We start from the raw sequence: 16,882 nt of genomic DNA, 5'->3' as shown, positions 1-16,882 counted from the left end.
AAATTAAGAGGTGTAACAAGCAAAACATGATTAACATTTTCTATAACATTTTCTAATAATATAAAGATCACCTGAGCTATGAAATTCAAAACTAGTTATATAAATAAGAACATCAAGATTTATATTGTAGTCCTTATTTATATGAATAAATGCTTCATATAAATGTTAAATGATATAAACATCATATATATTAGTACAACTGTAAACACTTTTAAAATGAGACTGCAGAAAAACAAGACTTCTTCCAGTGATTTGAATGGAAAATGAAGCTTTTGCACGTCCCTAAATTTCTCATGTTCTCTGAACTGGTGTTTTATAATGGAATGGGGCGGCAAGGAATCATGTCAAGGGCGAGGGTGGATAAATAGGTGTTTGGAGGAAAGAGGGTATGATAGGTATATACCTTAAAAAAAAAACTTTGTCTTCTTCCTACCCTCTACTTAGCTGGTCTGTGAACCATTTTTCTAAATGTTAAAAAATACCACATTCCTTTACACCATAGTCTGTTATAACATCTGATTACTTAAGAATCCACCCCATGTCCCCCTGGCCAATACTTTTTATTGTGGTAAAAACATTAACATTAAACCTACCACCTTAACCATCTTAAAGTGTACAATTCAGTAATGCTAAGTATATTCACACTGTTGTACAAGAGATCTCTAGAACTTTTTCATCTAGCAACACTGAAACTCTACACCCACTAATTTGCCCTCCCCCAGCCCTTGAATCCATCTTTCTACTTTCTGCTTCCATGATTTTGACTACTTTATATACTTCATGAGTGGAATCATACGGTATTTATGCTTCTGTGACTGGCTTATTTTGCTTATCGTAATGTTCTCAAGGTTTATCCACATGGCATATGACAGGATTTCCTTCTTTTTTCATGTTCCATACATTATATTCTATTGTATGTATTTATACCGTATTTGTTCATCTCTTGATGGACATTTGGGTTGCTTCCACCCTTTGGCTATTGTGAATAATGTGATGAAAGTGGGTATGCAAATTATTTCTTCAAGATCTTGCTTTGAATTCTTTTTTTTTTTTTTTTTTTTTTTTTTGCGTTATGCGGGCCTCTCACTATTGTGGCCTCTCCCGTTGCAGAGCACAGGCTCTGGACGCGCAGGCTTAGCAGCCATGGCTCACGGGCCCAGCCGCTCCGCGGCATGTGGGATCTTCCCAGACCGGGGCATGAACCCGTGTCCCCTGCATCGGCAGGCGGACTCTCAACCACTGCTCCACCAGGGAAGCCCGCTTTGAATTCTTTTAGATATATACCCAGAAGAATTGACAGATCATATGTTAATTCTATTTTTAACTTTTTGAGGAACCTCCATACTGTTTTTCCATAATGGCTGCAGCATTTTAGATTCCCACCAACAGTCCACAAGGGTTCCAGTGTCTGTGGCATCCTCACTGAAACTTGTCATCTTCTGATTTTTTTGATAGGCGCCATCCTGATGGGTGTGAAGTGATATCTCATGTGATTCTGATACGCATTTCCTTAATGATTAGCGATGTTAATCTTTTCATGTGCTTGTCAGCCATCTGTATACCTTCTTTGGAGAAATGTCTATTCAAATCCTTTGCCTATGTTTAATCAGGTTGTTTTGTTGTTGTTGTTGGGTTGCAGAAGTTCCTTATATATTCTGGATATTAACCCCTTATCAGGTATAAAATTCTCAAATTATTTTCTCCCATTCCCTAGGTTGTCTTTTCACTCTGTTAACTGTTTCCTTTGGCAATAAAAGGTTTTAAGTTTATAAGTTTAAGTTTTTAAGACCAACGGGTGTATTCCCATTGGTCTGTCTTTGCTTTTGTCGCCTCTGCTTTTGGTGTCATATCCAAGAAGTCACTGCCAGATTCAACTGAAGCCCTTCCCCCATGTTTCTTCTAAGAGCGTAACAGTTTAAGGTCTTACGGTTTTGATCTTTAATCCATTTTGAGTTAATTTTTACATATGGTGTAAAGTAAGGGTCCAACTTCATTATTTTGCATGTGAATATTCAGTTTTCCCAATGCCATTTGTTTAAAGAGACCATCTTTTTCCCATTATGTAGTCTTGGCACTCCTGTAGAAAGGCATTTGACCATATTGTTTCTGGGCTCTCTATTTTGTTCCATTGGTCTATATTATCTACCTTTCTGTCAGTCCCACACACACCATCTTAATTACTACTGCTTTGTAGGATGTTTTGAAATCAGGGAGTGTGAGAGCTGGAACTTTGTTCTCATTAAGATTGTTTTGGCTACTCAAGAGTCCCTTGAGATTCCACAGAAATTTAAGGATTTTTTTTTTTTTGTATTTCTGCAAAAAATGCTATTGGGATTTGATAGGAACTACACTGAATCTGCAGATCACTTTGAGTAGTATGCACATTTTAACAATATTAAGTCTTCTAATCCATAATTATGGGATATCTCTCCATTTATTTCTGTCTTCTCTGAATTCTTTTTTGTTATGTTTTATAGTTTTCAATCTCCTTGGTTGAGCTTATTCCTAAATATTTTATCCTTTTTGATGCTATAGTAAATGGGACTGTTTTCATAGTTTCCTTTTCAGTTTGGTCACTGTTAGTGTACAGAAATGCAACTAATTTTTGACTGTTGATTTTGTATCCTGCCACTTTGTTGAATTCAGTTCAAACAGGTTTGTTTTGGGTTTTTTTTTGTGGAATCTTTGGTGTTTTCTACATAAAAGATCATGTCATCTGCAAACAGAGATTATTTTACTTCTTCCTTTCCAATCTTTTTTTTCCTCCTTGTCTAATTGCTCTGGCTAGAACTTCCAGTGCTATGCTGAACAGCAGTGGTGACAGTGGGCATCCTTGCCTTGTTCTTGGCCTTGGAGGAAAAGCTTTCAAGTCTTTCCACATTGAGTATGATGTTCATTGTGGGCTTTTCATATATGGCTTTTATTATGTTGAGGAAGCTTCCTTCTATTCCTAGTTTGCTGAGTGTTTTTTATCATGAAATGGTGCTGAATTTTGTCAAATGTTTTTGTCAAGTTTTTTTTCTGCATTGATTGAGATGATTATGTGGTTTTTGTCCTTCATTTTGTTAATGTGGTATATTACAATGATTTATTTTTATATGCTGAACCAGCCTTACATTCCAGCTATGAATCCCACTTGGTCTGGTGTATGATCATTCTAACGTGCTGGTGAATTCGGTTTGCTAGTATTTTGTTTATGGTTTTTGCATCAATATTCATCAGGAATACTGGTATGTAGTTTTCTGGGGTTTTTTTTGTTTCATTTTGTCTTGTCTTGTTGTGTCCTTGTGTGGTTTTGATGCTAGCCTTACAGAATAAGTTTAGGAGTATTCTTTCTTCAATTCTTTTTAAGAGTTTGAAAAGGATTGGTGTTAATTCTTCTTTAAATGTTTGGTAGCATTCTCCAATGAAGCCACAGGGTCCTAGGCTTTTCTTTGTTGGGACATTTTTCATTGCCGCTTCAATCTCCTCACTAGTTATAAGTCTGTTCAGATTTCTTATTTCTCCATGATTCAGTCTTGGTAGGTTATGTGTTTCTAAGAATTTATCCACTTCTATGTTATCCAATTTGTTGGCACAGTAGTGTCATAATCTTTTTAATTTCTGTGACATCAGTTATAATGTCTCCTCTGTCATTTCTAATTTTAGCTATTTGAGACTTCCCTCTTTTTTTCTTAGTCTAGCTAAGGATTTGTCAATTTTGTTGATCTTTTCAAAAAACCAACTCTTGGTCTCGTGATTTTTTTGGACTGTTTTTCTATTCTCTATTTCATTTATCTCTGCTCTAATCTCTCTATTTTCCTTCCTTCTGCTGACTTTGGGTTTAGTTTGTTTTTCTTTTTTTAGTTTCTTGAGGTATAAGATTAGGTTGTTGATCTGAGATCTTTCTTCTTTTTTAATGTAAGTATTTACTCCTATAAACTTCCCTCTTCTGCTGCATCCTGTAAGTTTTGGTATATTGTGTTTTTATTTTCATTTGTCTTCAGATATTTTCTAAATTCCCTTGTGATTTCTTCTTTGACTCATTGGTTGTTTAAGAATGTACTGTTTAATTTCCACGTTTGTGGATTTTCCTGTTTTCCTCCTGTTACTGATTTCTAGTTTCATCACACTGTGATCAGAGAAGATACTTTATAATGATTTTAATCTTTAATTTATTAAGACTTGTTTTGTAGCCTAACATGTGCTCTGTCTTGGAGAATGTTCTGTGTGTTCTGAGAAGAATGTGTATTCTGCTTTGTTGGGTGCAGTATTCTGTATATATCTGTTAGGTCCAACTGGCATACAGTGTTGTTTAAGTCCTTTGTTTCCTTATTGACCATCTGTCTGGCTGTTCTATCTATAACCAAAAGTGGGGTATGGAAGTCTACTACTATTATTATATTGCTGCCTATTTCTCCCTTTAGTTCTGTCAATGACTGCATTATATATTTGGGAAAGAATTTAACAATTTAAAGCAATAATATAAAAAGCCTGGAGTCAAAATACTTTCCCTATAAAAATGACTGGCTATAGTAAGGAATAAAAAGATAGAAGGATATATACAAAATTATACATTTGGTGATTTTTATTAACTTCACTGTATTTTTTTCTGTACTTTATAGACGTTGAATAGTGAACAGGAGTTCTCTTAGCAATTATAAAACAAAAAAGTTTTTTTTTAAACAGCTATGCAAAGTACTCTATTATAAACTAATTCATGAGCTAATGACTTTTTCATATTGTTTGAGGTTTTATAAATTATAAAAGACTAAGATATAAGACAAATAACACTTAATTTTTGTTTAAATTTTTTGTTTAAGAATAAATAACTTCATCTCAGATTAGCAGGATTCCAATATTAAAAGCTTTCAATATCAGGCTTGCCTGAACAATCCTGGCAAATCAGGAAAGGGCTGAGTCCTCTTATTTTCCATACTTTGTCCCCAAATTTAAATATGATTAATTTGATTAATTACAGAACAAAAGGCAATCAAAATATCAAAGTAATTTACTCTCAGTTTTTCACATATTTTTGTATGAAAGCATCATTCAACTACCATTCCTACTGTTGGTGGACCTGACATCAAACTAGTTAAGAAATAAACCTTAACACATTTTTGGAAACTTTTCCACTACCAGTTTAATCATTCGGTATGTCTTGAGCCTTATATTTATTTTGTAGAAATGACTGAAATTGATCTCATTTTCTGGTTTAAAAATATTTCCAGTTGATTTTTATATGCATAACCAATTCAATTATTCAGGCTAAACAGAAGAGCTTTTAATTGTTGTTATAGTCATTGTTGGCAAAATGGTTAAATTGAATGTGTAAATAATCATGGCCAGATTTTTATTCAGAAGTATACTATTTTAAAAAATGAAATTTTAATAAATATACTAAGATAATAAAATGCATTATGTGGAGATTTTACACTTAAGTCTGAGAGAAAGTCATTTAATAACCACAAGCAATATTTAAATATAACTTACTAAGAGTAGAAAATTTTTATACACATATATTTGTTTAGATTTCAAATCCTAAGACTACATGATGTCTTTTACTTTTCATAAACTCTAACAAACAAGTGGGCATGTTTCAATTTAACAGAACTTGTTAAATACTGGAAATACTTAATAACCAAAGAAAATGTATATTAAGCCTCCTGGAGAGCAAATATTAGGTAACACTTACTGGACATAGTAGAGAAACCCTCAGGCTGGTTGTAGCTATTTCACTGTCTGGATCCGCAGTCAATTTCTCTTTAACTGACATTCATCAAAGAGAAAACAAACAGAAGAAGTTTATTAAAGATACATCACCGATGCAACATAAGAAAAAGAATGAGGAACTTAAAAAAAAAGAACTCAAAAATAATCTGCTCAATTATTTTCCAATCAATTGAATGAAAAGATAAAAACAATTTTAAGGTTCATAATCTCTACAATAAGCAAAGGAAGGAAAACAACTGTATATGTATAGACTGACTACATTTCCTATAAGTCTCCTATTTCTCACCCACAAAACAAAAACTGCATTGCACTAACATAAAGGAAATTTTATATAGCAGGTTAATATATTCAGCTGATGGCAGACCATCTTCCTTTTATAACTCTAAGATACTGGATAAAGATTTTCTTTCTTTTAAACTATGACAATATTATTTTAAAAGAAACTAATAAAAAACAACTATAAAACTAACATGTATAAGTTTTTACAATGCTCACATAATACAAATATTTATTGTAAACACATTAATTCTAATTTCAAATTATAAAAAGAAAAAAGTTCAATTGATTTTTTTACCATATGATTATTTGAGTTTTATATTTATTTATCCATAACCTAATTAATTATGCTACCTTGGGCAAGTCAGTCCTCCTCTCTGAGCTTAATTTTACTTCTTGGAAAATAACAGCCTACACTAGATAATCTCTACATCTTCTCAGTTCAAATTTCCTATGGTTCTTAAGAGAGGAGGCACTGGTAATTTTACTTTTGAAGCTGTTCTGTTACTCTCAGTCAGTCTAACATAACAAGGACCTTTTTTTTTTTTAATTAATTTATTTATTTTTGGCTGTGTTGGGTCTTCGTTTCTGTGCAAGGGCTTTCTCTAGTTGTGGTGAGCGGGGGCCACTCTTCATCATGGTGCGCGGGCCTCTCACTGTCGCAGCCTCTCTGTTGCGGAGCACAGGCTCCAAACGCGCAGGCTCAGTAGTTGTGGCTCACGGGCCTAGTTGCTCCGTGGCATGTATGATCTTCCCAGACCAGGGCTCAAACCCGTGTCCCCTGCATTGGCAGGCAGATTCTCAACCACTGCGCCATCAGGGAAGCCCAACAAGGACCTTTATACTTCTCATCTGAAAACCTGAGATATGTTACTTCTGAAAACCTCAGAACTTTAATTAAACTTCAGCACAGAAGTGAGACTGGAAATGCCTAAACGTAATATTTCAATAATTTTAGAAGCTGTTCCAGAATAACTTTAAAGTCTATATGTGTAAGGGGGCACAAGTGGAGTAGTTGTGGAGTCAATCATAGAATTTCAGAGCTGAGGCACAACTGAATGTGACAGGAAGGAAGGAAGGGAGGGAGGGAGGGAGGGAGGAAAGAAAGATACAAGAAAATGGAAAGGGGAAAAGTACTTGGGTAAGGAAGAACAGTTTCAGATGTCTGTTGAACTGGTAACTATTTATAAGAACTAAGAATTCTGGGCTTCCCTGGTGGCGCAGTGGTTAAGAATCTGCCTACCAATGCAGGGGACACGGGTTCAAGCCCTGGTCCGGGAAGATCCCACATGCCGTGGAGCAACTAAGCCTGTGTACCACATCTACTGAGCCTGTGCGCCACAACTACTGAGCCCATGTGCCACAACTACTGAAGCCCACGCGCCTAGAGCCCATGCTCCGCAACAAGAGAAGCAACCACAATGAGAAGCCCGCGCATCACAACGGAGAGTAGCCCCCGCATGCCGCAAGTAGAGAAAAACCGTGCACAGCGACGAAGACCCAACACAGCCAAAAATAAATAAAAGAACTAAAAAAAAAAAAAGAATTAAGAATTCTGCCTTTATTAAACTTGATGATCACAGAGTCTGGATTTTTTTGAGATGGTCCAAATCTTAGATATTCTATTCAACTGCCTCCATAAACTAGTGGATCTCAACTAAGATGCACATCAGAACTACCTATAGAGCTTTCTAACTTATAACTGCCCACTGAACCAAAATGGGGAAGAGGGACACTAATAAGTTTTTAAAAAGCTCCAGATGTGATTCTGATGACAGACTAAAAAATCATTTTATGGCCTGGAAATTCAAAAATTTTACAGTCTATATAACTCATAGGCTGTCTATCACATCTAAAAAGGGACACAATCCGTGGGTTTTAGTTTGGAAAATATAGTTATCATATCACTTATGCTAATTATTATATGTAAATTGTGAAAAGTATGCTTTTGCCATTATAGACCCAATCTTACTCCAACCTTTCTTATAAAGATACATTTAACAAACAGTATCTTTTTAAAGGTGACAAACAATTGCCATACGAAACAAACATGTAAATAGAATTCTAATGTGATTCCTAACCATTCTGCATGTCTTCACCAACCACTCCCTAACACCCACCATGCACACAGCAATGGGAACAGTAACTGACTTTACATCTTATCTATTTAAACTTCAAGTTAAATGAAGCAGTATCATAGATCATAATATCAGCCTTATGCAAAACAAAGTTCAGTGTTAGTACTTTGAAAAAAAAATGAAAAAGGAAAGGCAACCTGAGGTAGTGGTTCAGAGCACAGGATCTAGAGCCAGCCTAGGCTGTAATTCAGCCTTAGTCATTTAACTTTTCCATGCCTCAGTTTCCTCATCTTGTAAATGGGAATAATAACAGTACCTCATAGCATTGTTGTAAGGATTAAATGAGTTAATACAAATAAAATGCTTTAAAATAACCTAACATTATACTAAATAAATATTAGTTATCGCAACTTAAAATAAAATGTGACTTGTATGTTTATTTTCTCTCAGAGGTGAAAGAATTTTCTGAAATTATTTTAGAATTAGCTTATTAATTTCTATTTTAAAAAAAAACTTCGCTTTTCACCTTTGCCATTATAGACTCAATTCTTTCCTGTAAAGATATTTTTAATACTTTAGGATCTTGATTGGATTGAATTTAACCTACAGATCAACTTGGAGAGAACTGACATTTCTCCAATAACAATACTGAGTGTTCTGATCCATTAACATGATGTATCTCTTCATTATTCAGGTCTTATTTTAATTACTCTCACCAATGTTTCATAGTTTTCAGCATACAATTGTGCATATATTTTGTGTAACATATTCCTAAGTATTTCATATTTTTAAAATTCTTATTATTTGAATTTCAATTTCCAGTTGTTTACAGCTAGTAGAAATACAATTTTTATAAACTGACCATGTATTCTGCAACCGTGCTAAATTTACACATTGGCTTTAGTAGCTTTTTTGGGATGTTTTCTATACAATGAAGTCATCTTCAAATAAAGACAATAATTATTGTTCATTTCTAATCTGTATGCTTCTTTTTTCTTGCCTTATTGTGCTGAATAAGATCTTAAGGGCAAGGCTGAATAGAGGCATTAAGAAAGATATTCTTGCCTTATTCTCAGTCTTAGGGGTGAAGATTTTTACCATTAAATATGATATTAGCTAAAGGCTTTTTGTAAATACCCTTTATTACATTGAAGCAGCCCCCTTCTCTCTATTTTGCTGAGTTTTATCATGAATGGATATTGAATTTGACCAACTGCTTTTTCTGAATCTATGGAGACGATCACATGATTTTTTCTTTTTTAGTTTGCTGAGATGAGAAGGTGAATTATATTGATAGATTTTTGAATGTTGTATGAACCTAATATTCCTGGAACAAACTCTATTTGATCCCTATGTATTACCTTTTAATATACTGTATTTGTCAAAACAATTCTGAAAAAGAAAAATAAAGTTGGAGGACAACCTGATTTCAAGAATTACTATCAAGCTTTAGTAATGAAGACTGTGTTATTGGTATAAGGACAGATAAATAGGTCAATGGAAGATAATGGAGTCCAGAAATAAATTCATACATCTATGGTCAACTGGTTTTTGACAAAGGTGTCAAGGTAATTAAATGGAGAAAAAATTAGTATTTTCGAGAAATGTTATGGAACAACTGGTATCTGTATGGGGAGAAAATGAACCTCTAAAGCTTACTTTGCATCATACACAAAAATTTATTTAAAATAAACTGTAGACCTAGATCAAAGAATAAAACAATAAAACTTCTAGAAGTAAAATGTTTGTGACCTTGGGTTGGACAAAGATTTCATGGTATGCAAAAAGCACAAACTATAAAATAAGTGCAGGGAAAAGTTGAATAGATATTTTATCAAAGAAGCTATAAGGATGGCAAATAAGCACATGAAAAGATGCTTAACATCGTTAGTCATTAGAAAAGTTCATATTAAAACCACACGACATATCACCTACACAGTGACCAGAATGGCTAAAATCAAAGCAGCCTGACAATATCAACTGCTAGAGAGAATGGGGAAAAAACTCTAAATCTCAAATCTTCTTGGTAGGAATGCAAAAATGGAATATGCACTTTATAAGAAACTGCCAACCTCTTTTCTATACATTTATCATGTGACCCAACAATCCTAGTCCTGAGTATTTACCCAAGAGAAATGAAAACGTATGTCCACAAAACTGATATTCATATGCAAACTGCAAATGTTTTAGCAGCTTTATTCATGATAACGAAAAGCTGGAAGCAATCTAAACGTCCATCAACTGATAAATGGATACCCAAATTACAGTACAGATAAATGGAACACTACTCAATAATAAAGAAGAGCAAACTACATGAATGAACCTAAAACCATTATACTATGTAAAAGAAGCCAGAAACAAAAGGCTACATGTTGTGGGATTTCAAGTTCTGGAAAAGAAAAAACCACTGAGACAGAAATCACATCAATGTTATAAGAACTGGGGGTAAGGAGATGAGACAGAATGCAAAGGGCCACAGGGGAACTTTCTGGGGTGAAGAATGTTACATATTTTCATTGTGGCATTTAGTTCATGATTGCATACACCTGTCAAATTCATCAAACTGTATACACTTAAACAGGTGAATTTTTACTGCTTGTAAACTATACTTGAATAAACACAACCAAAATAAAAAAAAGAAGAAGGTGTGGGGGGGAATCAGTATGTTAAATTTCATAAGAAAGTGAAAAATAAGACATCAATATTCATCCTGCTGCATCAACCAACACCGGGTAAATCTTTCAGGAGTTCAGGTTTTCTGGTGTCACTGTGAGCTGCAGCCGTAATAGTATTTTACTATATGATGATTAATTTACTAAAATTAATCTTTGAAAATCCCTGTTGTCATGTGCTATGAGAGTTAGCCACTAGTCACATGTGGCTATATTTAAATTTAATTAAATTTAAAATTCAGTTCCTCAGTTGCACTACCACATTTCAAGTACTCAACAGACACATAGTACTAGTGGCTATCACACGGGACAGTGCAGATATAGAACATTTCCATCACCACAGAGTGTTCTATTAGTGATGTTCTAGGTTTTCAAAAAAATTTCTATCCTTTTTAGAATTTTTTTTTTTTTTTTTTTTTTTTTTGCAGTACGTGGGCCTCTCACTGTTGTGGCCTCTCCCGTTGCGGAGCACAGGCTCCGGACGCGCAGGCTCAGCGGCCATAGCTCACGGGCCCAGCCGCTCCGCGGCACGTGGGATCTTCCCGGACCGGGGCACGAACCCGTGTCCCCTGCATCGGCAGGCGGACTCTCAACCACTGCGCCACCAGGGAAGCCCTCCTTTTTAGAATTTTAAGGCTGTAAACAATTGAACATATTAAGTCCAATACTTCATTTTATAAGCAAGAAAACAGAGGCACAGAGATGTGATCTTTTACTCAAGAACTCTTTTCATCAGTTTACTTAACAAAAGTCTGAGGATCTACTATGTGCCAGGCCCTGAGCTAAGCACTAGGAATTCAAAGAAAGATAAGATTAAGTTCCTGCCCAAAGGAACTCATAGTCTAGTAGAGAGCAAAGATACTTCTCTAATGTGCTGTAATGGAAACTAGCTCAAAGTCAATGCATCAACTCTGGGGGTTCTGAGATACCTCCTGGAAAAAGTGAAACATGAAGGATAACTAGAATTTAGGCAAAGTAGGTAACAGGGAAGTCTGAGGCACAGAGAACAATACTGGCAAAGCACTGAAGAAAAGAAAAGAATTCATTATTTTTGGAGTAAAAAGAATGAGAAGAAGAATGAATACAGATGACACCGGAAAGTAATAAGCAGGTGCCACACCATGGAAAGCTATATGTTTAAGTCATGTTAACAAGTTGGAGTTTTTATCCCATTGGTGTTAGGAAGTCATGGATTGCAAAGAAATGGTAAGATTAGATCTGTATTAATCACTTAGATTGCTACCAGAAGAGTGATATAAAAAGGGGGGCCAATGGGCTTCCCTGGTGGCGCAGTGGTTGAGAGTCCGCCTGCCGATGCAGGGGACACAGGTTCGTGCCCCAGTCCGGGAAGATCCCACATGGCGCGGAGCGGCTGGGCCCGTGAGCCATGGCCGCTGAGCCTGCGCGTCCGGAGCCTGTGCTCCGCAACTGGAGAGGCCACAACAGTGAGAGAGGCCCACGTACCACAAAAAAACAAAAAGGGGGGTGGGCAAGAAAGGAGAGGAATATATAATTCAAGAATAGGTTTTTAAAATAAAGGCAGGATATGAGAGCTTAAATGAGGTCAGTGATGGTAGGGAGAGAGAGAGCTCGACAGAGTTGAGAAATATTTAGGGTTTATGTCTGATAGAACTTAGTGAGTTCAGTTTTCACTACTTGAATCTGAGGAACCAGTGGTATATTTCGGTGAAGACAGTTAGCTATGTGTATCTACATTTGAAATTCAGGGGAAGGTCTGGAATGAAAATATGTATTTGGAAGTTGGTGCTAATTTAAACCACAAGAGTAAATGTGATTATCTCTAGGGAAAGTATGTATGTCCTTGTAGAGACCAAGGACAAAAACCCAGGGAAAACAAACATTTAGGATACTACCCTTAAGAGTATCCATTGAAGGCAAGTGACTGAGAAGAAATAGAGATGAGAATTTCAAGGAGAAAGTTGTTGGTATGAAATGCAGCAAAAATATCTGACATAAACTGAAAAGATAAACTTTCAATCTGGCAATCAGATTGTCACTTGTGACATCTGCAAGAGCAGTTTCAGTGGAATGATGGGAGTTAAAAGTTCACAATGGGTTGCAGTGAGGAGGTAGAAAGGGAAGTGTAGATGACTCTTTGAAGAAACTAGGATGAGAACAGGAGGAACACAGATCTCTATCTAGAGAGTAGCTTGCTTTTGTATTTTCTAAAGGATGAAAAAGACTCGACAGTGAAGGCTGACAGAAAGAGCCTATAGAGCGGAGGAAGGAACTGAAAATACAGGACAGAGAGCAGATAAGTGAGCAGAGAGGCCTCGTAATGCTGTTTCTGAGCATCTCCATCTGGATGCCTCATAGACATCTCAAATAGCAAAAGTCCAAGAGTGCACTCTGATCTTGCGCCTGCAACCAGATCTTTTCAACACTGTTTTCCATTTCAGTAAATGGCACTACCATGTAAGCTGGTGCCTAGTAAGTAAGGAACCTAGAACTCCTTCACTTCTTTTTCTTCACTCCCCACACGTAGTCACCACTTCTCCCCTTTAACACCTCTCAAACCATCAACTTCTCTCTATTTCCATCACCATTACTTCAGTTCAAGACATCATCGTCTCTTATCTGTACAACAGGTTCGTACCTGGCCTCACTACAACAGCCTAGCTCCCCTTCAATTCAGTCTTCTAAGTGAACTTTTTATTGCCCATATCTGATCGTACCACTCTGCTTAAAAATCCTCTAAGGGTTTTTTATCATCTGTCTTCATATCATCTATATGAACGCACCCCATGGCTATCTCTCTGGCCACTTTCCTCCTTTGTTCTCTCCACTCCAACTCTACTGGCCTTGTCTCTTGGCATATTCTCCTCCCATCTGGGGCTTACCTCCTCCTCATCCTTATAATCGTGTCTTAAACATCACAGCACCAGAGAGGACTATGTTCTCCTGCTGTTACCTTCAGAGTTCCCTGTCTTTCTTCTTTAAGACACATGTCACAACTGTAATTCACTAATGACTTGTACAATCATTTAATTCTGTCTTTCCCACTGGACTGCAAACTTCTGACGGATGCAGAAACAGTATGTGTTTTGTTTAAGGCTACAGTCTCCTGTGCCTGGAACACAGTAGACTCTTCATACAATTTCTTGAATGAGAAGAATAAATGAATAAAAAATTAACTTTGGGCAGGAAACGGGACATTTCCTCCTGAGACTGAAGAGAATAAATAAGGATGGGTACAAATGAAGATAAGTTGAAAAGTAGTTTTGTGACATTAAGGAAGAAATGGGCAATTTAGACAAGTCACATCTTATAGCACCGATTTTCTTGCGCTGACAGTGTTGAAAGAGGGGGAATATTGTTTAAGTATGGCCAAGGTTTAAAGTGATTGCTAAAGGGAAAAAGAAGAGGAGACAGGAACTTGACCAAGAATTAGTAAAGGACTGCTCTGTGATAGTGGTGAGGGGACAACTCTACGTGAAGACGGAAACCGCGATACAAAAATCTACTAGTAATCAAATGAATCAGCGTGGATTTCTCTGTGAGAAGTCTAAATACCATTGACTTTATTTCAAGAATAATGTCTGATTTGACTAATAAAATTTTGCCAGAATTCATTGATAAGATTAAGAATGATTTACAATGAACATACTTGTGGGTAATTTGATTCTACAAAATATCTGAGAAACCCACCAACATTTTCTTCTGTCAAGTTGTTTCACACAATCTTTTAATTACATAATTAATTTGTTGGGTAACTTATTTCTTTAGAGATAGCATAAAGGCAAACAATCTGTTCTTTAGTCAATTATGACAAATATTTTATTGGTAGGATCCAAATTAAAGTTTTGTTGGTTCCCCAAGCCAACAAGATAAGATACAAAGTTCCACAAAAATCCAACCCAATCTGCAACTACTCTCCACCTCCAGGATTTATTAGAGATGAAATAAACCACTCTTGAATTAAGTAGCTTTTGCTGCTTAACAGTGGCTAACAGTGGTTCGTTCTAGTAAATAAAATAACTCTAGGCTCACCTTCCCACTCTCCCTCCAGATGGTGCCACAGCTGCAAGCGGAGAAGAATTTACAGCTTGAGCAAAGACAGCTTGCCTTATTATTATTATGCAACATAACAGCTTCATCAGCTTTCAGCTTTATTTCTTGGTATGACCTTTTCTACACAGGCTCACACAATTCCATAATACTTTCTGACTAAATGAAATTCTAACGCTATGTGGCAAATACGAAGATTCTCAGGAGAATGACCAGAATGGAGTGTGAAAAAAGAAAAATTCTTCTCTTGTGTGCTCCTTCAAAGCAGGTGTCTGTCCCTCCTCTTCTTTCAGGATCCCCCACTCATCTCCTTGTCCTTGCCAAAAGGTGCTTCCACTCCCCTAGACCTCAAACCAGACCTCTAGCTCTCCACTGTGTATCAAGGAATGCCTACAGAGGCATTAGCCACTAGTGTGCTCCTCTTGACTCAGAATATTTTCAATTTTAAAAGGACCCTTTTTATACAGAAAAATCCTTCAATGAACTCTTGAGGGTATACTGATATTCAGAGGTAATGGGATCTTTTAATCCGGCATAGAAACAGGTTAGGAAAAGAGATAAAAGCTATGTCGCAAAGGGAAACAAGAGGAAAGGTGGTCTTACTACCTTAGTTTCTTTCTACCAGAATGTTCCTAACTACAAATCTGATAGTGGGCTTCATTAATCAACTCACATCAAGAATCCTTAAAGGGTAGCTATCAAACCCCATCTGTAAAAGCTTTGTTCTCCAAGTGCCCATCCCCATCCCCCAATCCATCTATCTCTCACAAAGAAGAAAATAAAGGAAGAACTTAGTTCAACTCTTTGGAAAGGCCACCAACCTCTGGCCTTAACCCTCAAACACTGAGGCCAGAAGAGTCAATGTGCCCCTTACTACCTCTCAAGTTCACCTGAACAAAAGGAACCATCTAGTTATTCCTACCTAAGAACCTAGATTTTGAAGGAGCTTTAGATATGATGTGGTATAAACTTCTTGTTACAGATGAAGAATAAGAGATTCAGAGTACAAGTAGACTGACTTTCCAAGGCCACATAACTGGTTAAAAGCAGAACCTACTTCATTATTATATCTACCACCCCACTGACTCTCTTTTTACTTTGTTAATGCAGGGATGTTGTCATCACATATCCTTGGACATTTTTCCTGGATAAACCTTAAATATAAAATAATTCTTGTAAAATATATGCCAAGATTTCCTTTCCATCTCCTAGAATTCCTGAACACTTATTTATTTTTATGAAGCTTTGGTAAAATATTCTTCTGTATTCATGTACTGACTTTACAAAGTTAATTTTAAGATCAGTAAAATATAAACTATTTAAAATATACGTCATGACAAAGATATTAAAACTACTCTTTTTTTTTTTGGCCCCGCCACACATTGTGTGGCATCTTAGTTCCCCGATGAGGGATCAAACCCGTGCCCCCCTCAGTGGAAGCGCAGAGTCTTAACCGCTGGACTGCCAGGGAAGTCCCTAAAACTACTCTTAAGCCTTGAATTACTCTAGCTCACAAAACAAAGTTTTCAGTGTTTTAATCCACTGTGACAAGCTCTAGTAAAAAAAAAATAAACCCTAAAATTTCTTGAGTTGAAAAAACACTATTCTAACCTTTACCAAAATAGTTCAGCTGCATAAATAAAATAAAGTTATCATACGTACTTAAAGCTCTAGAATGATCCGGATTCCTTATTCCCTTTGCTCGTAACCTCTGAAGAAGAACTGTTGAGGACAACTGTTTTACAAGATATACTGCCATGGAATAGTTCTGGAAAAAAACAAACAAACAAAAAGATGTAGAAAGCAAACAACATACGTAAGTAAATAGGTACATCTATTTTAATCCCACAATGATAGGGAAAGAAAATTAACACCTGTTTAAAACACCTACTGTGCGCCAAGCACTATCTTAGGTGTTTTCATGAATGCTAATTCATTTAATCTTAAGCAAAAAGCTGCTGAGGTAATCCTATTTTTATGGGTGAGGAAAGTGAAGTGCAGAAAAGTAAAAGAACTTGTTCTAATTTTGCAACTTTCAAGAGATAATGCCAGGTCTGTCATGCTTCTGTATTACCTGACTACCTATGCTTGAAGTTAATCAATTTAGGCACTTAT

General features: G+C 36.1%; 1 protein-coding gene across 2 annotated transcripts in view; it reads right to left on the bottom strand.

The window, feature by feature from the left end:
* Positions 1-16,882, bottom strand: part of PIAS1 (protein inhibitor of activated STAT 1) — a 117,604-nt gene that overhangs the window by 16,756 nt on the left and 83,966 nt on the right. For both annotated transcript variants that reach the window (XM_029236349.1, XM_029236351.1), the window contains exons 7-8: positions 16,430-16,535; positions 5,675-5,748 (exon numbers count right to left, since the gene is read on the bottom strand). In XM_029236349.1, the coding sequence (XP_029092182.1) occupies positions 5,675-5,748; positions 16,430-16,535 (180 nt within the window). The remainder of the gene's footprint in view (positions 1-5,674; positions 5,749-16,429; positions 16,536-16,882) is intronic.

The sequence above is a fragment of the Monodon monoceros genome, unplaced genomic scaffold (genome assembly GCF_005190385.1).
Source record: "Monodon monoceros isolate NGI ecotype Baffin Bay Population unplaced genomic scaffold, NGI_Narwhal_1 Super_Scaffold_21, whole genome shotgun sequence".
NCBI lineage: Eukaryota > Metazoa > Chordata > Mammalia > Artiodactyla > Monodontidae > Monodon > Monodon monoceros.
The sequence above is the reverse complement of the archived record's forward strand: the minus strand, read 5'-3'. Positions and strand labels throughout refer to the sequence as shown.